The sequence below is a fragment of the Rhinopithecus bieti genome, unplaced genomic scaffold (assembly GCF_001698545.2).
Source record: "Rhinopithecus bieti isolate Rb0 unplaced genomic scaffold, ASM169854v2 scaffold_4658, whole genome shotgun sequence".
NCBI lineage: Eukaryota > Metazoa > Chordata > Mammalia > Primates > Cercopithecidae > Rhinopithecus > Rhinopithecus bieti.
In genome coordinates this window covers 1,129,241-1,153,552 of record NW_016804523.1, presented here as the reverse complement: position 1 = coordinate 1,153,552, position 24,312 = coordinate 1,129,241, and the positions used below count along the sequence as shown (strand labels likewise).

Below are 24,312 nucleotides of genomic sequence, written 5' to 3'. Positions count from 1 at the left end.
GGGGCGGGGGGGTGGGGGGGGGAAAAAAGCGTGTTCAAAAGCTGCATTATTTAAATGAGAAATGCATATATTTAGAGGGAAGTTCCATAAAAGTCATTTGAGATTCCTTTTCTTTCAATGACTGTATTCAGCATTGTCTGTTATCTCTGTATATCAATAGTTTAAAATATTCTTTCATAGACCTGCCTTTTCAGAAACATCTTCTATGTCACTATATTTTTAATTACTTTCTCAATGTAATTTATTATGCTGGAACTAATTGTGTTTTAATTAGAAATGCTTTGCTAAAGAGAAGAACTCATCAGTTTGCAGTGGTGTTTCTGGTGCAACTACAAAGCACGTCTCCTGTTTTTCTTAGGATTTTTTATGAGGGGACAGCCACATAATGTGTTTTTAATATTTGTTGTAAATATTTATTAAAATCCTGTTTACTTGCCTCCATAACTCTAAGTTGTTCCTCTTTAATTTTGCTTATTTTGTTGCTATGGCAACTGTTTTGACTACTGTGACAGTTTCCCTGCCTAAGAAAGTTACTTTGAGTGACCACCCACTCCTCTTGAAAACACATTTCGCTTTCTCCTTCCTTCTGCACGCTGAGAGGTAGTTGTTGAATATTTTAGGAATAATTTCTTCACCTCTTTTCTGGCGAGAGTCAGGGAACCCTCCCAGAATCTGAGCATCCAGATTTTGCCTCACAATCCCCACAGCAGAGACGTTTCAGGGAGGGAAAATGACCTAGACAGATCCAGAGTGTTCAGCATTTCAAACTGGCCTGCTTTACAAATCAAATCCCAGAGATTTAACATCTATATCGTCAAGTAAAAGATAAAGTGGGAATTCTTAGCTATTAGTGACCATAAAGTCAGTCGTTAGAAACAGTTTGGCTTCTCCCAGGTGACTAATCCGGGCATTTCATTTCTCCCCCAGATTTAATCATAGTTAAGCTGATTAAGTTCTCAAAGAACCAAGGATATTTCTGAGACCTTGGATCTAAGTTCTTTCAGGCTGCTATAACAAAATGCCGTACACTCGGCAGCTATAACCAACACATTTATCCCTCACAGTTCTGGAGGCTGCGATGCTTAAGATCAAGGTGCTGGTAGATTTAGTGTCTGGTAAGAGCCCATTTCCCAATTCCAAGATGACTCGTGCTCGCTGTGTCCTCACACGGTAGATGAAAGGGGCAGCCGTCTCCCTGGATTCTTTTATAAGGGTACTAATCCCATTCATCTCCCAAGGCCCCCGCTTCCTAATTCCATCACATTTGGGATTAGGATTTCAGCATATGAATTTTTGGTGGGGGAGAGCACAAACATTCAGACCATAGGACCTTGGTAAGCACCATTAGGCCAAATTTTATTTTATTTTTTAAATATGTAATATGAGAGATCAGAAAAGATGGTATACTTTCCTTTGTTGCTTTTTAATAGCCTTCATCAACTCTTCCAAGTCAGGTCACTTAGAAAGTTGATGATGCTGTTTATTCCTGAGGTAAGAATATAATGAAAGGGGTGGACTAAATCTTTCCACTTGACACTAGAAGAAGCGTTCTCTGTATCTCGCTGTCATTGTTGGAATGGGCACTTTAAATGCTCATAGTTGATTACGGAGGGAGAGACATTGTCATTTTCGTTCCTATGGGATTTGGAATGGAAGAGAGACAGCAGGTGTATCACCTTTAGAAGCTGCTGAATAACTCACTTCACTGACCTCTTGTCATCTGAGAATGTGCTCTGTTGTGTCAGGGAGACGCAGGGCAGAGTCTCCCCACCCAGGAATGACCTCTTCTGTTCACTGTACCCCAACATGCCCTTGAAAAGGGGAGAAAATGACAACTGTGTTGTGATGACTCGTCTGTGGCAGCAGCTTCTTGGCCTGATTGTAGACTGAGGCCAGCTTAGGCAGAGTGGGATAGAGGAGTTGGAGCAGGAGCAAACACAAGCTGACCTCCTGTGCAGAAACCACATTTTCAACAAGTCTAAGTCAACCCAGAGTTACAAACTCTGGGTTTCCCTTATGCTTAGCTTTGTATTCTAGCTCACTGGAAATAGACATACACTAATACCATTGCTCTTTTTAAAGATCTGCAAAGCAGAAATGGATTCCCTGTCAAAATGTATTTGTAGTTCTGCCTCATATTATATATTATCTGCATCCTCTTGGGTGACTTGCCTAACCTCAGTTAAGATCAGTTTTCTCATCTGTAAGGTAGGGATGTGGTGTTTACCTCATTTGTCTTTGGTGGTTAATAATAATCAGTACTAGTAACCTTAATAATGATTACTATTACTGTGTTTTATATTAATAATCAATACTGGGCCAGGTGCAGTGGCTCATGCTTATTAATCCAGTGCTTTGGGAGGCTGAGGCAGGAGGACTGCTTGAAGCCAGGAGTTTGAGTTCAGCCTGGACAACATAGCAAAACTCTGTCTCTACAAAAAGAAAAGATTTTTTTTTTTTAATTAGCCAGCCATGATGGTGAATGCCTGTAGTCCTAGCTACTCATGAGCCTGAGGCAGCAGGATTGCTTGAGCACAGGAGTTTGAGGCTACAGTGCTATGATTGTACCGGGAGTTTAAAGCTGGAGTACTATGATTGTACCACTGCACTCCAGCCTGGATGACAGCAAAATTCTGTCTCTTAAAAAAAATCAATACTGGCCGGGCGTGGTGGCTCACGCCTATAGTCTCAGCACTTTGGATGGCCGAGGTGGGTGGATCACAAGGTTCAGGAGATCGAGACCATCCTGGCTAACACAGTGAAACCCCATCTCTACTAAAAATACAAAAAATTAGCCGGACGTGGTGGCGGGCACCTGTAGTCCCACCTACTCGGGAGGCTGAGGCAGGAGTATGGTGTGAACCCAGGAGGCAGAGGTTGCAGTGAACCGAGATGGTGCCACTGCACTCCAGCCTGGGCGACAGAGCGAGACTTCATCTCAAAATAAAATAAAATAAAATAAAATAAATAAAATACTAATTTACTTACTTTAGACTATGTATCAAGCACTCTAATGCCCAGAAATAACCTGTGAGATAGGTATTGTGGTTGATGTTGTTGTCTCCATTTTTAGAGATGAAGAGATGAATATCTAACAACATTTGGATCAGGTTTATCTAAAACCCTAAAGCCTATGTAAAATACCCAATTGTTTCTGCTGCTTGTGAGTTGGTTTTTATGCTTACATGTTTCTGTCACCTTCCACAGGAAGCTGTAATGTGAAATATGTACCACCAGATAAAATAATGGAAGAGGGATTTTAGATTGAAGGGAAAAAAGTAAACAAGGGGAGAATACATCAAATGAAGGTTAAATTTAGCAGGCAGCAACTCTCCAGGCAGCAAAAATGATCTGTAAAGTTGAAAGAGGTGAGCTTCAGATTTGCTTCTGGTATTCCTGATGGCTAAAGCAATGTAGAAAACACAGTTGTCCTAGGGTTCACAGTGTCCATTAGATTGTAAGGAAAGCAGCAGGTCAGTAGGAACAGAGTTTTTCCTGGTCCTAGGATCTGAGAAAAAAATTCTTACAAAATGCATGAGGTAATGAAAATACTCCCCCATAAAAAACTGTAATAAGTACGGAATGTTTCAGTAGCACAATTATTCAGTTATCTATGTGGCAGGATTCTCGGGGAATCCATAAGAAATGCAGTAATTAAAACCAAAACACTTCAGAAGCCCATCTGACCCTTCGTGGTGATTACTGGCATCAGTGACAAGGAGAATAGTAGAGCCTTCTTCAGGTATGCCTGCTGAGCAGTTACCTGGGCCTACTCCTGAGCGGTGTCAGTCTTTCATGTGTCAGCCTCAAAGCAGGTGTAGCATATTGTTCAAAACACTTAATCTCCATGCCTCAATGTCCTCACCTGTAAAATAGGTATAATAGTGAAGCAGCGTTGTTTGTCTGGGCTAATACCTGAGGTTCGTTGTCCCACAGCCATGGAAAACTAGGACATGGGCACACCAGAGTGAGCTTAAGAGTGGAAGTTTAATAGACAAAAGAAAGAGAAGAGCTCTCTGCACAGAAAGGGGTCCTGGAGAGAATGGGCTGCCAGTTCCGCAGTGAAATGCAGAACGTTTAATAGATAAACTTAAGGAGGGGGTGTGTGATTTACATAGGGATGAAAGATTGATTGGACCAGGCGTGTCATTTGCAAGTGTGCAAAGAAGCTGGCCACTCCACCTTAATCTTTTATGATGCAGATGGGTTCTCTAGCTGGCTGGTGCCATGTTGCCTGGTCCTGACTGTACACGTGGTGACAAAGAAAAGAGAAGATGGAGCCTCTGTGTTAAACATACATGGCTTCCAGGTAGCCTTTTCTCTTGGCACAGCTGCTGGCATTCACCCGTGCAAGTTTCCAGCTTGCTTATCTATGTCTGCAGCTCAGTTTTTCAGGCTGCTCTTTGTTAGAAAAGAAATGATTTGGGGGCTACTTTTTATTAAAAGGGAAGCCTTGCCGAGGACCCCTTGTACCCGCACTGTCTGCCTGATAATTTCTTTCTAACTCCTGTATCAATAATGAGAATGGTACCTCCCTCATCGGAATGTTGGGAGGATAATAAGTTAATGTATAGAAAGGACTTAGAGCACTGCCTGGCTCTTAGTAGTCACTGTATATGTTACCTAGCAATAGTAGGCATATTATTCGGTGCCACAGGCCTCTTGAATTGCTCATCAGGAGACTAGAACTGCATCTCCCTATTGGATTCCAGTTGAGCATCAGTTACTGATGGAAGGGGGAAAGGTCTATGTTTAACGACTTAACCCAATAGGAACATCTGTCCAAATAATCAAAGGCCATGGAAAGGAATGCAGGGGCTACACATGCTCTTGTTTTGTCAGATAGATTTTTTCACCAGGTAATACTTGTAGCACATAACAGGGGTCTGTGATGGAGCAGCTACAGCTGTGCCCTCCAGCTCCTCATGTGAAATGTGAGCTGAGAGGCCCAGTGTCCTTTATCTCATGGAATCTTAAAGCAGTTGGGAGAGGCACAAATGGAATGAACATTCTGCATCCTTCCAAGCAGAGACCAAGCTCATGAAGGTAAAAGCAACTTAATAAGGACCTATGCCCATCTATTACATCAGTCCATAAATCATTCTGATGGCAGGATATCATCACCAAGGGCTTTAGTTTAACTTGAAAAAAATAAAACTTTATGGTTCTGAGAGAGGAAGTGTTTGTGCAGAATCACAAAGGATCTGCTAGGTATGAAGCTTGAAGGATTTCCCTGGAATAAGGAGAGGAAATAAATAAGCCATAAAGCATCTCTTGGGTTCTGAGCTTTCAGGATCTGATAAAAGCTGGACCTCTTGGTTAATTCTAAACCAGACTCCACCTGCTTTCCCAGTCTGAAGGCCACACCCATCATTCTCCCTGGTTTATGAGATCTCTTTGGTGGTAGTCACCCATAATGTGATTTAAATTGGATGAGATCCCTTATGGCCTCTTCCTCAGACTCCTGTTTGTTTCTCTTCAACCTTGACAAGGTCTTTTTAACTTCCTCTCCATTCTTATCAAACCGGGAAGCAAGGAGGGTGAGTCCCATGTGTACCTAGTGGAGTCTGCCTAGGCAGTGTTCATTTATTGACAGTCCAACAATCTTTTGGCGATAGGCAGAGCGGGCCCTGCTTGGTCAAGGTTGCCCGAGTCTGACAGGCATGGGCTTTGGAATCAGAGAAGCTGGCTTGAATTTCAGGTTTGTTACTATTGACTGTGGCTTTGAAGACTTTAGTCTCCTCTGAACCTTTTCCCCCGCTTCTCTCTGAAACCGCATTGGCCAATATGGTAACCACTAACCACATGTGGCTATTGAAATGAAAAATTAATTAAAATAAAAAATTCAGCAGCTTGGTTGCATTACCCACATTTCAAGTGCTCCCTGTGGCTCATGGTGAACGTATTGGGCAGAGCCCATCTGGCACATTTCCATCATCATGGTAAATCCGTTGGACAATGTTATCTAATCTAAAACCTTGCAGAGTTATCATGAGATTTATATGAGATAGTATTTGTGAAATGCCTCACACAATAGCCCTAAAATGGTAGCTATTTTCTCATAAATACGACCATTTAGTCAGCATTTACTTTGTCCCAGGTACTTAGACATTCTCAATATTAATTCTTTGAAAGCCCTGTGAGTTGATTTCAGTTTTCCCAATTTACAGCGAGGAAAAGTGAAATATGGCAAAGTTAAGCAGAATAACTGCTAAGATTCTCCAGCAGGTGCCTGGCGAGGAGGCTGACATTCAAACCCAGGAACCGGTCACTACAAGGCCTGGGCCTCAAAACCACTGTGGACTGCCACCTCTTGTGAAGGTCTTTTTTCCCAGAAAACGCAATTTTGTGATGGAATGTGAAAGCCTACTCCATTTCACATTTCTCTACGTCCTAATGTATCTGTCCAGTGACAAATACAAAAAAGCACCTGGCCAACTAATGTTTAAATAAGGTACAGTTAAAACTTTTACGATCTAGTCCGAAATAGCTGTCCCTAGCTAATAATAAGACTTGACTACACCCTATTTGAAGATGCCAACTTCACAGTAAAAAGATACAGACATTTGCAGTTAACTTGAGAAGTGATGGTGGGAGAGAGGGCAAGAGAGACGGGTAAGAAATAACTACAACTCAAAATTAAAATAAAATCAACTACCACTTAGCTGTATCCCCATCCAAAGAATTTCCTCCACTTCAATCAGAGTATTTGGCCTGCTGAGCTCTCTAACATTCCTTATGGGGGCATTAAACTTTATTGAACAGAATCACTTTAAAAATTGAAATAAAGGAAAATTTTAATCTTAGTTGATTTGAAAGTAACTTGAATCTTTGAAATCTTTGAAAGATGGGTTGTGATATTGATTAATGTTGAAACAGCATGTGTGGGGAAAATATACTAAAAATAACACACAAGTGAAAAATATACTCTATCTTTGATAAGAGAGGGAAGTGTCTCTGTAAGTCTGTAGTGGCACAAACCCCTCAGAGCGGGGATCTCTGAGCCAGAAATTGCTTCCAGCAATGGTGATCTCCAGCAAAAGTGATTCTTGACTCTCAACATAATGCCCTCTGGCCTCCACTTTAGTAGTTTCACAAAGGTGTTCCTGTCCCTTTCTAGCCTTGTTCTCTAGTGGCCTAAGAAGAGTTGGGCTGGATGAGCTAACATGTCCTTAAGCTCTAAGGTGTGACTGATGAATTTTAACTAATACGAGAATTAAAATTCTGCTCACCTCACCCCAGCCCCCCCAGGAAGTTCTCTTATGGTTTGTTTCTTTACCAGAAAATTCTGTTACCATTTAACTGCAAAACAAATAGATTCACAAAGGAGAAACGTTCCAGCTTTCTTTTATGATCTCCCCTGCAGTGCCCAGATCTGGAGGAGGATTTTTCTCACAATGGGACTTCACAATAGCCTGGCCTCAGTCTGGTCAGGGAGCCACAGCCCACTTTCAGGTCAGGAGGGATTCATGTGAAATTTAAAACTGCTGTTAGGGAAAAAAGAGTAGAGATGATGTGTCTTATTCACCTGAGGGTAGGGTTATTATGTTCGTTAGTAGGAGGTGGTGAGAAACCAAATTAGATTGTGTTTTAGTTCCTTTCAGCTGATTACCTCTCATCCCTCGGATTTGCTCTCTGATTTTTCATGGGTGGTTTGAAGCATTTGGTCCGAGAACCTTTCAGCCACAATTGATGAACTGATTGTGGGTTTTGTCTTGAGCCTGGTCTTCAGTGTCAACTGAGTTTCATTCTAAGATCCCCCTGGAGAATTTCTATTCTGATAATTGCTTCTCTTAACAACTGATATGTTTTTATTTTATGAGCTGGATGGGCACCTAGTAAATATTTTTTTCCCTTTTTTGCTTTTGTTGCTAGGTAGCCCAGAGCCAAATTGCTATTCTGTTATAACTGTGTACGACCTTATGACAGGCATTTCTGAGAGCTGCCTTTTACTCTGGCCTTATTTTACTATTCCACTTTATTTTTCTTCTCTTTGCCCAGATTTCTCATCCTGTTTTGAAAATGATTTCTTCACAGTGTCAAACAGTGCTCCTGGTTCAATAGGAATTCCCAGGAAGTACCCCAAAGTCACTGCCAACCTGGAATATGAGTTTGTATGCATTACAAAAAGGGGCTCCTGACTTCAGGCAGACAGCCTCAACCAGTGCCCTTGTAAATGCACTTCTATCCTTGGTAGTCCTCCAAGAACTTCCTGATGGGTTCTGGGCCTGGTGCAGCCCCCTCAATTTGAGCGACTTCTTGTTTATTTGTTTTACATATTGACCTGCTGCAAAATCTTTTATTTAAAAAAAATTCATTTGTTCATTCATTTTTAAGTTAATTTGTTAGTTTTATGGTGCTTTTGATGTGCTAGGTGCTAGAACACAAAGGTAAACAAGACTGCTTCAAGGACTCTGCCTTCTTGGAGGTTGTTGCATTCTGATGCGGGAGCCAGTCACTAAATCAAGGATCAGGGAGAGCCTCTCTGAGGAGGCGATGGTGAAGACAAGGTCTGTAGAATGAAGAGGAGCCTGATGCACCAAGGGCAGGAGAAAGAGACTTCTGAGCAGCAGGAACTGCAAGTGCAAAGGCCCTGATGCTGGAGAGAGCTTGAGAGGTTGCAGGAAAAGAGTTCTTATGGTTGTGAACAAGAAATAGAAGGAGACTTGTTACTGAAAGTGAGAGGAAAAGATGAGGGAAAATTAAAAGGATGACTCTTAGTTTCAATAAGTGAACAGAGAGTGGCATGAGATAAGATTTGAAGGACCCAGATCATTCAGGACCTTTTCAGCCATGGTAAGGAGTTGGGATTTTATCTTAAATATAATAGGAATCCATTGAATGGTTTTAATGAATTGATTCAAAGTTTAAAGAATCATTCGGGTTCCTGTGGGCAGCAGAAAGAACAGAAGTGAGAAGATCAATCCATGGGAGAGATAATATTGGTTTGGGCCAAGATGGTGATGGAGAGGGAGTAAGATGGGTGTATATTCAAAATATTATAGAAGTAGACTTGTTACTGAAAGTGAGAGGAAAAGATAAGGGAAAATTAAGGATGACTCTTAGTTTCAATAAGTGACCAGATGCTATTGACATTTATTGAACTAAGGAAGTACTGTGATGGAGAAACTTGGAGAGGGGGAGAGAATAAAGAATTCAGTTATGGACATACTTATTTCAAGACATCCTAGTGGAGATGTCAAATAGCAAATATTTGAACTCACAGGGGAGAGGATAGGGCTGCTATTACAAATTTGAAAGTCATCAGGAAATAGATGATGTCGTAGACACAAGATTGGATGAAATCTAGGAACACAGTGGAAATGAGAATTCCCAGAACCAACTCCTGGGACTATGTAAAAGTTGAGTACAGAAGGAAAAGAGGAGAAATTAGATTAAGGTAATGGAGCACAACCAAGATTGGAGAGTGTTTCAAGAAGGAAGGAATAACCAACCTCTCAGAGATCAAATCAGATGAGAAAGGGAAGATGTGCACCCTTATTTTGCAGCATGCTGGACTGGCCAGAGAAGTTTTAGAGGGTGATAGAAATGGAAGCCAGATATAGTTGCTCAGATGGTATGAAGAGAGGTAATGGGAACAGTGAATATTTCCAGGATATTATGTCCTAAAGAGGATCAGGGACATGTGGTAGTAAGTGGAAGTAGGAACAGCTAGAACACATTTGTGTGCTGATGGGAATGATCTAGTGAAGAAAAAGAACAAAGCTGATGTGTGTTAGGTGGTAAAAAATGAAGGATTGAAGTGCTTGTGTAGGTTAAAGAAGATTGAATCTAGAGCAGATGCTGGGGGGTTGACTTTGTCAGGGGAAAACATGCTTTATTGGAGGAAAGAAAGAGAATTGTGTCCACCTGATGGCGTTTCCTTGCTTTGATGAAGCACTGTAATTGGGTGAATGTGAACAGGTTTCAAAAAAGCAGTGGACTCATCCTCTCAAAGAGTAGGTAACCATTGAGAAAGAAATATAAGATTGAACGTCACTGTTGACTATCCATTTGAGGTTTATAATCTTGAATTTAAACTAAAGCCAGACAGTTCCATTTTGTGATTTTCAACACCAAGTTTGGTGACAAAATGTGCATAAAATAGACTTCGTTTTTTGGCCAAGAAAACACTAAATGAGACATGGATGTTCCGAACCACCTGTGAGGGAGTGATTGCAATATCGGGCTGCTTTAGAAATAAGCTACATAAGGATGGAAGTAAAAAGAGGAGGGACTGGTGGGTTGTGAGAGATTGGGAGGGACAATCAAAAGGGATATTTGACTTTGCAAAGAAGTCAATTATAGGAGGGGAGAACAAACTATAGAGCTAGGGGCTAGAAGGACCAGATGGAATTCTAAGAGTGAGATATTCGGAATTGAAATGTCCAGGTGGTAATGGCAAGCTCTAGGGGTACTCGGGGAAAGGAAGAAAAAAAATTTATATTTAAGGAGGCCAAGGAAATCAAAGTTCACTCTCAAAATAAGTTGGAAACCCATTCTTATTTATTATTTGTATTTCTTGAGTCATCTCAAATCCTTACTTGGAATTAGGTGATAGGGTGCACATAAGTAATGATAGTGGCTGCTTCACTGTGGGTGTACTAGATAAATACCATTTTAGGATGTACTTTTGAACACTGTATACCAAAGTTCTTCATTACCATCAGGATATTGCTTGGGATGTATTTGGAAATGGCCTAATTCTCATGTCTTGATTAGTTGATAATTCTCATTTTTTTAGTCAGTAACAACATAAGACCCGCCATGGCCTTTTAGGTAATAGCTAATGCCTTTTAGGTGGCACACAAGACCCTTGCAATGAAACAACTCTTCTATACATGTCCCATCACACCCCCATCACTCTCTTGAGGTGTTCTAGCCACACCAAACAAATTTCTAATGTGAGGTCAAGAGCTGCTCACTCTGCCTGGCATGAAGGCTAAAATATCAACTTCTGGGTTAAGCCTTTTCTAAAAGGTTGAACTGTCCAAAAATGCCATTTTGAAGGGTCACAAAATGTCATATACTGACGCTTTCATATTGTTAGTAATTTGCTACCACTATTACAAGTCTGAACCATGTATTATTGGTAGAGCTATTACTTGCTGAATTGGAATTCTGTGTTACGTGCTTTATGTTCACCATCTCATTTAATTCCAGCAATAAACCCAAAAGGTAGGTGGAACTACTTCCACTTGTTAGACAAGGATCCTGAAATTTAGAAAAGGTCTTTCTGGGAGAAAGTACATAATAAGTGGTGGAACTGGGTTTTGACTCCAAAAGCAAAGGTCATACATGCTCTTTCCTTTGATGTTATTCATGGCAGTGACAGCAGTACAGAGCACACGCCTGATACAGAGTTGGAATATGTAAATACATACGGTAATTCTTCATCTGCCAGAAAACTACCCAGATTGAAGGCTGCTTTGTTCAGGGACCCCTAGGAATACTTTATGATGGCCTAGTATCTTGACATTGGATTTACCTTGATAATTGTTGTTGTTCCACTGTAATTTAGAAATATAAATTTTAACAGTAATTTTTAACAGAAACTAAGAGTCTGAACGGCCCTTAAAACCTTAATCCTGTAATTACTGTTTATTTGTTTTAAGGCACTGCCTTGATCCATGTTTGCCAGACAGGTTCCTAATTGCTGGCATTGAAATGATCTAGAAAGCCAGTTTCTTCAGCTCATGAAAAGAACATGTAGATTTATTGAAGTGTGGATGCTAAGTATTGGTGTAATGCAGTCCGAGGGCACAGAGCATCTATGTTCATTTCCCAAACACCCTTTTTCTCTCATTGACATGGACTTTTCCTCTCATTCCTAAGCATAATGGTGCTCTAGTAAGACAAGAAGTCGGTTGGCAAGTGTAACACAGCTGCTCTGATGCCTTGAATTTGGCTAATATTCCTTCTTTATTCAAACTTGATTCTGTAGCTTTCACTGAGTTTCTGGTGTCAAAGTTCAAAGCAATGGTTGTCAAACTTTCGTGTGTGTCGGAATCTTCTAGAGGGATTGCTGGGTCCCATCCCCGCCAGACTCTGACTGAGTCCATCTGGGCTGGGGCCCTATATTCTGCAATTCAGTAAAGCTCCCAGCTGATGTTCATGCTGCTAGTCTAGCACCTACATTTTAGCTTTCGGGTCTGTTCAAGACCTGCTTTACAGGACACCAAATGAGGTTAGATAAAAAAGCAAAAATCTCAGCAAATAACTGAATGCTGGATTTTACAGACAAAAAAAAAAAAAAAAAAAAAAGGAAAAGAAAAAGAAAAAGACACAAAACAAAACCAGTGACTTAAAAAATAATGTATCTCCTGATTTTGACATCAGTGGGCTAGAACTTGGGAATCCTTCTTCCAGATGTTAAGGAAACTTTCTTCTCTATGACTTTCACGCCTTCAGTCAGTATGCTTTGTTCTTAAACCTATCCTAGAGCGAGGTGTTTTATTAAATTGATCAGTTTTACAATACAAAAATGAAAGCAAAGGATTTTCAAAATGAAAACATTCCATAATACAATAAGAATTGTGGATATTAGATGTGAAAGAGTGATTTCTAATTTGCCTTTGTTTAGAAGCTCAACAATATTTGCATTTTTATTAGATTCAAAATGGTATGAGTCATGAAGATCAACACATTTCTTTTTGACAGGAATCCTTTGTGTTTGAACCCAACTGCCTCTTCAAAGTGGATGAGTTTGGCTTCTTTCTGACATGGAAAAGTGAAGGCAAGGTATGGCCCAAGAACAGCAAGTTGTTCTTTCTGCTTTGTGGTTTAAGCCATTTTGTTTCTCAACAAGTAGACTGAGCGCTGTTGATGAACCCTACCCTTATTCATTCATTCAAGGTTTTAAAAAATGTGCGTCCGTGTGCCAGGCATTGAAGTATACAGTGATGATTAAGGACATTATCATTCCAGTCTAGGAGCAAAGTTAGACATTAAAAGATAAGTTACAAGTCATTGAATGTTGCGAAAGAGAACACTGGATTGTCAAAGAGCTTAATTTAATCTTGGGAGTTAGAAAGAAATCTGCCAGAAGAAGAGATGCTCAAGCTGAAATCTAAAAGGTACATTAAAAGTGTGTTTATCTCATTAAACCCTGGGACTTAATTCGATGTATGGTACAGTGTCCACATTTAATGAACAATTGAGCTGAATTTAAGAAAAGAAGAATTATAGTTATATAAAATTAGCATTTTCTCATATTTCATGTACACACATATATTTAATGATTATTAACAATGGTTTATATATAAAAGTAACAGATTTTAGAAACATTTTTATATTGAGCATTGCATATATATGTATATATGAAATGGAATACTTGGGGTCTTGATTATTTCTGATTATTTGCAATAATTATTGTTACATGGTTTTAATTCCCTCTTCAATGTGACTATAATAAGCACAGCCTTTATCATCAGTAATTTTTGCCAAGCACTTTGCCTGTATCATAGGTATGGCATAATTTAAGCTCATTGCTGTGTTGTATTCTCTCTCTTCAGGAAGGACAGGTGCTAGAATGCTCCCTCATCAACAGTATTCGGTCGGGAGCCATACCAAAGGTACCTGTGATTGGTATTTGCTTTTCTAAACACGGATTTACTTATATTGGAAATGGCCATGACTTCTAGAGATAAAAAGTTCACTCTTTGTATCCAGGCTACTTAAAACATTTAATCTCAGTTTTGAGAATAACATGTGGTTGCTGGTTGTGGTAATGCCACATTTATTCACATGAAACCTCTGTGACTCTCCTCTGTTGAGAGAGAGGCTTTGTGGACAAGCAGACCCTAATAAAAGGCTTTTCTATCCTGTTGCCATATTCCAGGTCCTCCGACAACTACAATCAAAACTCTAAACAAAGACCCTCACATCTAGTTTCTAAATCAAAAATTTTAGGCCAGACACAGTGGCTCACACCTCTTAGCACTTTGGGAGGCAGAGGGAGGCAGATCCCTTAATCCAAGGAGTGAGTTGGAGACCAGCCTGGGCAACATAGTGCAACCCTGTCTCTACAAAAATGAGGGTGTGTTAGCATGTGCCTGTAGTCCCAACTACTCAGGAGGCTTCTGTGGGAGGATCCCTTGAGCCAGGGAGGCAGATGTTGCAGTGAGCTGAGAGTGCGCCACTGTTCTCCAGCCTGGGTGACAGAGCAGAGACTCCATACCTCCCCCAACCAAAAAATTTGTAATACCTTTCTTATCAGTTGATTTCAAGGAATATATAGTGTTACAAATTTCACCTCTACAGGTTTTCGAATAATGCTAAGTATCTGGGCCTTTATGTGTATTTTTACATTAAATGTGGTTGCTTTTTACCAAGTTTCTTCCTCCATGCTCTGTGATCTAACTTATTTTTTTTCTCTGTGTACCTCTATACAGGATCCCAAAATCTTGGCTGCTCTTGAAGCTGTTGGAAAATCAGAAAATGATCTCGAAGGTCGAATAGTTTGTGTCTGCAGTGGCATAGATCTAGTGAACATTAGTTTTACCTACATGGTGGCTGAAAATCCAGAAGTAACTAAGGTAGCTTCAGTTAAATGGCCTCCTTCTCTTCCCCTCCCCCCCAATGTATATATGTTGTGTGTTTAATTTATGTGTGCTATATTTTTATATACTTAAATTGTATGATAATTTAAAAGGTAGCATTGCTTTTCTGACATGTTTCTGTAGAAAATCGGCAAGCACAATACCCTTTTAGCATGTCGCTCCTGTGGGCCAGCAACCCAAATACCTACTATGATATGTTGTAGGGAAAACTAGTCCAGCACTTCTCCAACTTGAGTGTATACCAGAGTCCCCTGTGCTCTTGCTAAAATGCAGATTCAGATTCAATAGGTCTGAGGATCCTTTTCTAACAAGCTCCCAGGTGGCATGGATACTATTCATCTGACAACTACGGTTTGAGTAACAAAGGTCTAGGTCAATACCACCCAGTAGACATGCAATGTGGGCCACATATATAATTTAAATTTTTCTTGTAGCCATGTATTAAAAGTAATAAGATACAGGTAAAATTAATTTTAATAAAATACTTTGTTTAATCCAGTAGACCTAAAATATTGTCATTTTAATAGGAGACCAACATAAAATTTATTAGTGACATATTTTACATTCTTTTGCTCATACGAAGTCTTAGAAATCTGATGTGTATTTTCAAATTAGGCTAACCACTTTTAGGTGTTCAATAGCTGCATATGCCTAATGGCCACTATACTGGGTCGGCAGTGCAGGTCTGGATGGCTAAGAAATCCAAACTCCCCCTCCCAATAAGTTATTAAAATATTGGGTTAAGATCAGTCTTTTAATACCCAACATACCATTGCCCTGGCAAGTGAGTCTCAAAGAGACTTCTCAAAGAAGTAGAAAGCCTCTTAAATATTTTTTCTGCTAATCACGTGTTTACAGGGTGATTTTACCTCTGTACAGAGCTCCCGTTATCTTTCTGTAATGTGTGTGAGAAGGACTAAGCCTTCACTTTCCATGGCAGAGAAGGGTTTGGGGGAATGGGGAGGCATTTTGTCCTCTCATTAACCCTATAATTGAAAACTCAGTGTAGGCTGAATGAGAGAGGGTTCCTACAAGTGGAAACTCAGTGTAGGATGAATTTCTAATATCATTAGAAATACCGAATTTTAGAGCTAAAAGGAAATGTACAGGGAAGATTATTTGAGGACACTGAGATTACAAAACTTAACCATGAATCCAGAGATAACTTATGGCAGAATTGAGTTCTGTTGACCCCTAAACCATCAAAGCTCTATTACCCTCACTCACAAAGTATGGTCCTCATTCTAGAAGTGCTGACCCCTCCTGGGAGCTTGTTACATATTTGACTCTCATGCCCACCCAGATGTTCTGACCCTGAATCTTCATTTTCGACAAGACTGTCCTGGTGACTCAGATGTACGGTGAAGTTTGAGAACTCCTGGTTTGTAACTTTGGAGGCAGAAATGGATGCTCCATGTCACATAAGAGTGTTTGATTCTGTCCTTATTGTGGTGGTTTTATGCGATCGTTCATGTCACCTCACTTCAAGAGAACAGATTTTGTAGTTCCTTTAAGCTCTTTTATTACTCTGCTGAGATCAACTCCTTCTTTAATTACCAATTCATATTACAAGAAACAGGATGATGCAGTATGAGCTCAAATATTGGGGCTTTGGGGCCACATTGCCTCTATTCAAATCCTTGCTCGTCCCCTTCCTAGCTGCATGAAGCAGATGTACAGCTGGACCTCTCTGCGCCTCATTTTCTTCATCTGTAAAATGGGAACAGTACCAGAATATCTGCTCTTAGGATGAGTGTGAGGCTTACATGAGTTATTACATGGGAAGCACTTTGCCTACTGCCTTTCTCATTGAAAGCCCTCAATATGTGTTTGCTATTAGGATGACAGAGGCACAGAATTTTAGGGTTGGAAATGGACCTTGGGAAGGGCTTCTCACCTCATTTTTCAGATGAGAAAAAATGAAGCCAGAGAGGTAAAGGAACTCTGAGACCACACAGCAAGCTGGGCCAGAGTCCAACCTAAAACCAAGTCTTCTTATGCCCTATATGCTGCACCCACTTTGCCCTGTGCCCTGAACAAATACAGTCCTGGGGAGATGGCTCAAATCAGTATATCTCGTAATGTTTTTGCTTTCCATAATTTGGTTGCTGTTAGTCTTGGCCCATTCTAAGAACCGTGTTCTGAAACATACTCTTGAGTAGACTGTGGTTATGTACAGTTGACCCTTGAACAATGTGGGGGTTGGGGTACCATATCCCTGTGCAGTTGAAAATCCATGTGTAATTTTTGACTTCTCCCAAACTTAATAGCCTACTATTAACTGAAAGCCTTACTGATAATATCAACAGTCAACTCACATACTTTTTGTATGGTATATGTATTGCCTATTGTATTCTTACAATAAAGTAAGCTAGAGAAAAGCAAGTGTTAATATGAAAATCATAAGGAAGAAAAAAATATGTTTATTGTCCGTGAAGTGGAAGTTGATCATCATAAAAGTCTTTATCCTTATCATCCTCATGTTGAGTAAGTGGAGGAGGAAGAAGAGGAAGAGGTTGGTCTTGGTGTCTCAGGGGTGGCAGAGGTGGAGAAGGTGGAAGTGGAGTCAGGAGAAGCAGGCACATTGGTGTAACTTTCACTGAAAAAAAAATCCATGTATAAGTGTGCCCACACAGTTCAAACCCATGTTGTTCCATGACCAGTGGTATTTGTTTGAGGGTTGGGAGTGGGGGGATGTATACTTCAAGGTAAGATTTGAAGATTTTCTCCTAATATCATTTACATGGAAATTTAAGAGCAGCTGGCCAGTAAGAGCTAAAAAATAATTCTGTATTGGATTTTTTTAATTCAAACTCAATACTATTTGAGCATGCTCTTACTGAAGAAAGTAAGTGTTTCAGTTTCTGGGAACTATTACATTGAATTTCATTAATAGCATAATATATAAATAAATATAAATCTCATTGTCCATACTGGACAGTGCGTTGTCCTTTTGGTTGATTGACACTTGGAGAAAATATTGAGTATATTTTTTCACCAAATATCCATGCATGTGGATACTCTTACCCACTTCCTTATCTCAAAACTTAAAATAAGTATATTTACCACTTTCAGCATTGACAGCATTTTCTCCATCACCACTGTTTTATTTCTATTCCTTTCTATGTGTTTCTGTTCCTAATAGAACACACAAGCCATCAAAGTGAAAGGCTTCATATGAAATACACATAGATATAATGACCTCAGTTCAAAATAATGGCAGGATACATAAATCAAATTGGGTCCATGAGAAATGTAGAGATCTCCCAGGGTACATGAAATATTGTTTGTGACTCAGTGAGTGGTTCTACTCAAACATGAGTATATTCTAGGAGCCCAGAATCATGGGGCCATGAAATATACTAACAGCCCTCTTACTTAACCCTTGCAATGAGAAGCTGCATTTTTGGTCAGTTTATCACAAGAGTCAATTCGAGGAAGTAATCATTTTTTAAAATTAATTCATATATACCTTAAACACTGTAACTTAAAGCATATAAATGTTGTTCTATTGTTGACTGATCTTTTAATGTTAGTGACAAGCCTTTTCATTAACTATGGGTCTATTGAGTGGGTTTTATGTTTTGGTTTTGGTTTTGGTTTTTTTGTTGTTGTTGTTTATTGTTTTTTCTCTATACTTTGAATGCCTCAGATAGCCAGTTTGGTTTCTTTAAAGTGGATCTGAGACTAAGGACACTCATTGGGCAGAGTGCAATGGAATGTAAAATCCTGCAGTTCTGTGACTTTTCTCCCTAATCTTTTAGTTATCCTGTCTACATGGAATTTGAGAGAAATATTTTTAGCAACTTGCCTTTAAAGAAATCTTGCCAAAATATTCAACTAGAGAAATGACAACCCTCTTTTTTTCCACAAGATTCAATCATTGGTTTATGTAATTTTTATGACAACTGACAATAAATAGATTTGAAAACAAACATAAGTAACTCATGATAGACATGTAAGGTGAGAGCAAAAGGGTACAAAATATTGGAAAGTAGCTTGCCAGCTGGGAGAGTCCAGCACTCCCTGGGCAATCTGTGTATTTTGCTTGTCTTGTGAACACCTGATGAGCCTTGGTCTGACAAGTGAAATATAAGTTAAGTGAGTTTCTAGTATAGAACTTACTTATGAGTATCCTATGAGATTCACGAGTCTTTTTTTAATATCTAGGCTCTAATTACACTTAAGATCTGACCATTCAGAATAATTCACTTAACCCAACATTTAATCTAGGCAAAAGGGTCAACTTTGAACTTAGTGTCTTTTATACCAAGGACCGCGTTCCACATGGAGAAAGCTTTCCTGACTTTCAGCAAGCCATTTTCCCTTCTTTATTTTTCTACTTCTCAAAGAGGGTCTCTGATAGTTTTTTTCTTATTCACGTGGGTGCTTTAAGAGTCAATGAAATATTGTCTGAAATCTGAGTTTCTCAGGATTGGATTTTAAATAAATACAAAATACTTTCTAGTGCCTATGACTCTGAAAATATGATTGTGCTTTTTTCAGTAAAAGATAATAACATTGTAAGAGACACCTTGGTAGCTCACCTTGTCTTTTCTTTACCTTCTCTCTCTGCTTTGAGAGTAAATAAGCTTGCGTTGCCGCTCTTACCTGTTTAGGAGATTTGTGCTCAGTTCCATATATCTGTCTCCTTTACCGATAAGTCCCAAATCAAAGCTTTCAACTCTTCTCATCTGCTTCTGCCACAGTCATTTTCATCTCAACAGATGTGCTCTCAGTTGCAGAGAACATGGACACCTTCCTCTTACGTCCTATGTTAGTCTGTTCACAAATACTGTTTGCTCTACCCTCAGCAGGTATCCAGAATCCAGCTGCTCCTCACCAACATCATCATGACACAGTGGTCAAGGCCAATATCATGTCTTCCCTATTGTACCCCAAGAGGTGTCTAACTGGTCTCTTTGCCTTAGCCATGCCCATTTTAGTCTAGTCTAAAAACAGCAGATGGAGGGATGTTTTGAAATGTAATTCAGATCACATCACTCCACTGCTCAGAACCCTCCAAGGCCCTGCTAGATATCATCCCCACCTCCCTTCACCTTTCTACCTTAATCTCTCTCTTTCCTCCTATGCATTTTCTTCTAGCCTCTTGGACTCGGCATTTCCTGTTCCTTCCGTCTGGATCACCCTCTTTCCCAGTTACACACAGACCTTTCTCCCCTACAGCCCTCATGTGTCTGCTGGAAAATTGCCTTAGCAGGAGCATCCCATTTCACCAGCCTTCAGCACTTCCTCACTCCTTTTCCTGCTTTATGTTTCTTCTTAACACTACTTACTTACCATAATATCTATTTATTCATTTATTTTCTTCCTCTGTCTGCAGGACAGAGGGCTTCTCACCTCATTTTTCAGATGAGAAAAATGAAGCCAGAGAGGTAAAGGAACTGAGACCACACAGCAAGCTGGGCCAGAGTTCAACCTAAAACTAGGTCTTCTCATGCTCTATATGCTGCACCCACTTCACCCTATGCCCTGAGCAAATACAGTCCAGGGGAGATGGCTCAAATCAGTACATCCCATAATGTTGTACACCTCAATTTTGCACCTGTTCTATTGAGGTATTTATGTTGACTAAATGAATTCCAACCCAGGTGATAAAGATGTATAATCCTTAATGTTGTACACCTAAGTTTTGTACAGTTTAGTTGTTAGAACAGCTAGGAAGATGATCCTTTGACAGCAAGACTGAGAAAATGTGATTCAATGATAGTCTAAAGGGAACACAAAAATCTGGGATCCCGTGTGTTATTTTTAGAGTCACATTTCAGGATGTAATAGGGCTGCTGCTAAGAATCCATGACGAGACTGGAGGTTTTGACCCTGGTGTCCTGGCCTCTTTCCAGTTTGGATCATTATGTCTCCTGCTTACCTAAATCCTTCCTGTCGTTACAGTTGGAAAATTTAGCTTTCATTTCCTCTCCTGAACAACAGTCTATTAAAAAGAATTACTAACAAATTGCTGTCATATTTACCCCAAACCTAGTATGCCTTTCAGTAATAGGTGAGTCTTATATGTCATAAAGCTTAAAACATTTAAGAATAAATGCAACCTACTAAAAATTAAAAAAAAAAAAAATCAGCCGGGTGTGGTGGCGGGTGCCTATAATCCCAGCTATGCTGGAGGCCGAGTCAAGAGAATTGCTTGAACCCAGGAGGCAGAGGTTACAGTGAGCCGAGATTGCGCCACTTCACTCCAGCCTGTGTGACAAGAGCGAAACTCCGTCTCAAAAAAAGAATAAATGCAGCCAAATGAAGCTATTTTCCCATTTTTTTCTAAACTGTAAAGCTCTTTTTTTTTTTTTTTAATTCTGGAATCATTCTCATCTTTTTGCTCACTGTTTTACAAGAAGCTATACAAATAATTGAATACTGAGCTTTCTAATAAATTAATTTCATTAGAAAAGCAATGTTAGTTCCTCTCCCGTTTTCTTTTTTTTTTTTTTTTCCCTCGCTCAGAATACAACTAGCTTGGAAGGATTTCGGTGTCTAGCAAGTTGAAAGCAGTTCAGATGTCTTTCATTAATAAGTTACAGCTGGCACTGCACAGCAAACTGAAATCACAGAGTCACTAGATGTAAGATGGAAATGCAGGCCTCATTCAACATCTCCATAAATAAGTCTATTATTTTATACCAAGTTGAATTTTTCTTTGATTACAAAAAATAAGCTCTTATTATGAGATTCAAAATGCAAAGATTGAGATTGAGTTTAGATCAGACTGCTCATTATACTTTATGCAGGTTTGTAAATATTTGGCAAACTTCATAAATTATGCCTTGTAATCAAGTCATCAAATAAGCATGTGAATAACCACTATGGAAATTAAATTACAAAATATTATGTATTCTTTTGTACACAAAAGATAAAGTCAGGTCATTTGTTACCAGTAATAAATTATTATTTTAACAAATTGGACTGAATGTCAAAATTGCTTCGCTAAACTTGAATTGTGTTGAGTGGAAGACTTACTGCAATGGTTCCAGGAGAAGGAATTTATTCTTTGTTTCATTGAAAAAAAAAAAAAATTGAGTCTCTATTTATATTGAGTCCTACTAGCTTTGCTAACATCCTGCAAAGCCTCCAAGCCCTGCAGCCAGTTCCTCTACTGATACTCAACCACAGCATTACCCCAAAGGATCAGACACTTCAGCCTCATCTGGGGGCTTCTGAGAAGTGCTATTGCATTTCTTAAAATTTAGTTTTAATTGTACTGTATAGGCCAGTGGCTCTCAATACCTGAGAACTTATTAGAGATGCAGATTCCCAGGCCATGCCCCACCCTACTGAATCAGAAACCTGGGATTTCACCAGCCTTCCAGGTGATTTCTGATGCACACTCAAGTTGGAGAACCACTGTTATGCAGAAAAGCTCAATCACTAGCATTTATATCCTGCTTTACTTGCAGAGGGCCTTGAAGAAATTACATTAATTTAGTGGTCTGCTGCCCAGGCTCAACTGAGCCGATGCCTGCTGAATACTAAAGCAGCTAAATTGTAAATCTGAACTGCCTGTTGATCAACCAAACCCCAGTATACTAATTAATAAAAGCTTCTTCACCCCATTGCCTCAACAGTTTTTGAGGCTCAAGTGTGGGATGAGTGTGTAGGTCTCTGTGTTAATTTTTTTTTTTTTCATGTTTCCAAGCCTGAAAGTTGACATTTTCTTGTTAGTTGTTTTTCTTGAAGCTCTTCTGAGTTCATTGGAAACAAATCAGTGAGAGGGGGGGCATTAAGAAGCTGTCCGGAGTGCAGAGCTGTGAATCACAGCAAATAATTGAGTGCATATTCTTACGTTTAAATGCCCCATCCCACCTAAGAGTTTTCTTTTTGCCAAATAAAGATACTGGGTTTTATTGTTATTTCTATTGCTGGGTTGAATTTACAGACCATCAGTCTCTGCCTTACATGGGCTGTGGTCATCAGAGAATCTGTGGATCTGGTGAGATCTATCTCCTGGGGCCTCCTATGATGACCTTTTTCCTCTGTGGCTCCTTTTTCCTTGCCTTTCAGTTCTCATTTGTTCTTACAAGACCATCTATCCTAGCAGCTGCTACCTCAGTGTCTCATCCATGATGGCTCTCTCTGAACTCTGAATTATTTATTTATGCATCACCAAAAGTGATAGTTCCTTTAGACCAGATTTTGTGAACTCAGATGCCTGCGGGAGCCAGGGAGATGATGTGAATAGCTGAGAAAGTGTCAGGCAAAGACAAATACGGGAGGGTGTGGACTTTAGCAAGTCAGAGTGTACATATGCTGTTGAGGGAGGCACTTTCACTTATTTCCAGCTGGTTTTTCAACTACCAAAACATGGGCCTGAGGTTTCTAGATTGTTTTCATGTTCATTTAATACTAACGTGGTTTTTTTACATGAAATCTCTTGATACTAAAATGTTGACAACTCATTTTTTAAACATTGTGCAAAATGACAAAGGTGTCTGTGATCATTTAGAACTCTAGCTATAGACATCGGGCACCATGTGGCGTTAACACACTTGCACTAAAATGAATGCTAATATTGACTTAATGTGTTCCCCTTATTGGCATTTTAAATGAAAGATATCTTTGTTCCTTTATTTCTTCATTCAGCTATTCATCCAATAATTATTTTTTTGATGAAACATAAACTTGGACAAATCATTTCAATTATATTAATCTTTTTAATCCTCATTTGTAAAAGAAAGGAATTGCACCATGTGTCCTTTGAAGTCACTTTCTCTTATAAGACTTAAGGAAGGACTGGCCAGGCGTGGTGGCTCCCACCTGTAATCCCAGCACTTTGGGAGGCCGAGGCGGGTGGATCACAAGGTCAAGAGATCGAGACCATCCTGGCTAACATGGTGAAACCCTGTTTCTACTAAAAATACAAAAATTAGCCAGGCCTGGTGGCCCATGCCTGTAGTTCCAGCTACTCAGGAAGCTGAGGCAGGAGAATCACTTGAACCCGGGAGGTGGAGGTCATAGTGAGCCAAGATCATGCCACTGCACTCCAGCCTGGCAACAGAGTGAGACTCCATCTCAAAAAAAAAAAAAAAAAAAAAAAGACTTAAGGAAGGACTCTCTTTGCAAAATAAAGTATACCAGGAGCAAAGGACAGTCCAGGTTAGTTGCTTTGACAGGACACTTGTATACACATGGAAATCCCTAGATAAGTTTAACCTGGACTACATCATCATGACACCAGGAGTCAGCTACGGCTTTGTGGTTGGAGAGGTGAGAGAAGTCATTCCAGATATTTCCTGTGGACATTAAAGGTTGAGAGATCCTGAGATAGAATGCAAGAAAATCAGTTGTTCTTGGCTTCAATCAGTTACACAAGAAGGAAAGATCTGAGAAACATTTAATGTGGAATCCAGAGGTTTTGTTCCTGGATAAAGTTAGAGAAGCTAAAATAGAGACCAGATTCTAATTCTGATTAACTAGGAGTATGATGATACAGCTAATCAGAAATTGAGGGCCTGGTTACTTTGGGTCAGGGAGAAAAAGGAACAATGAATTTGTTTAAATTTTTTTCTCTGAAGAACCTGTTAGTTGCATGACCTGCTATGGGTGATGCAATAGGACAGAGATCATATACTACTCAGGATCCTTAGGGGCTTGTCCATGGGGCGAGCTCTATTCTGTCTCTGTGGGACATCTCTAGGCCTCTGACATCCTGAAAAGGTCTATGTTTGTTTGTTTGTTTTTTGAAACTCCCTACTTTCTTTTTTTTTTTTTTTTTTTTTTTTTT

General features: G+C 39.7%; 1 protein-coding gene across 13 annotated transcripts in view; it reads left to right on the top strand.

The window, feature by feature from the left end:
* The window catches only part of PLCB4 (phospholipase C beta 4), a 425,441-nt gene that overhangs the window by 262,692 nt on the left and 138,437 nt on the right, over positions 1-24,312 (top strand). For all 13 annotated transcript variants that reach the window (XM_017868901.1, XM_017868899.1, XM_017868893.1 and 10 more), the window contains 3 exons: positions 12,661-12,741; positions 13,515-13,574; positions 14,394-14,537. In XM_017868901.1, the coding sequence (XP_017724390.1) occupies positions 12,661-12,741; positions 13,515-13,574; positions 14,394-14,537 (285 nt within the window). The remainder of the gene's footprint in view (positions 1-12,660; positions 12,742-13,514; positions 13,575-14,393; positions 14,538-24,312) is intronic.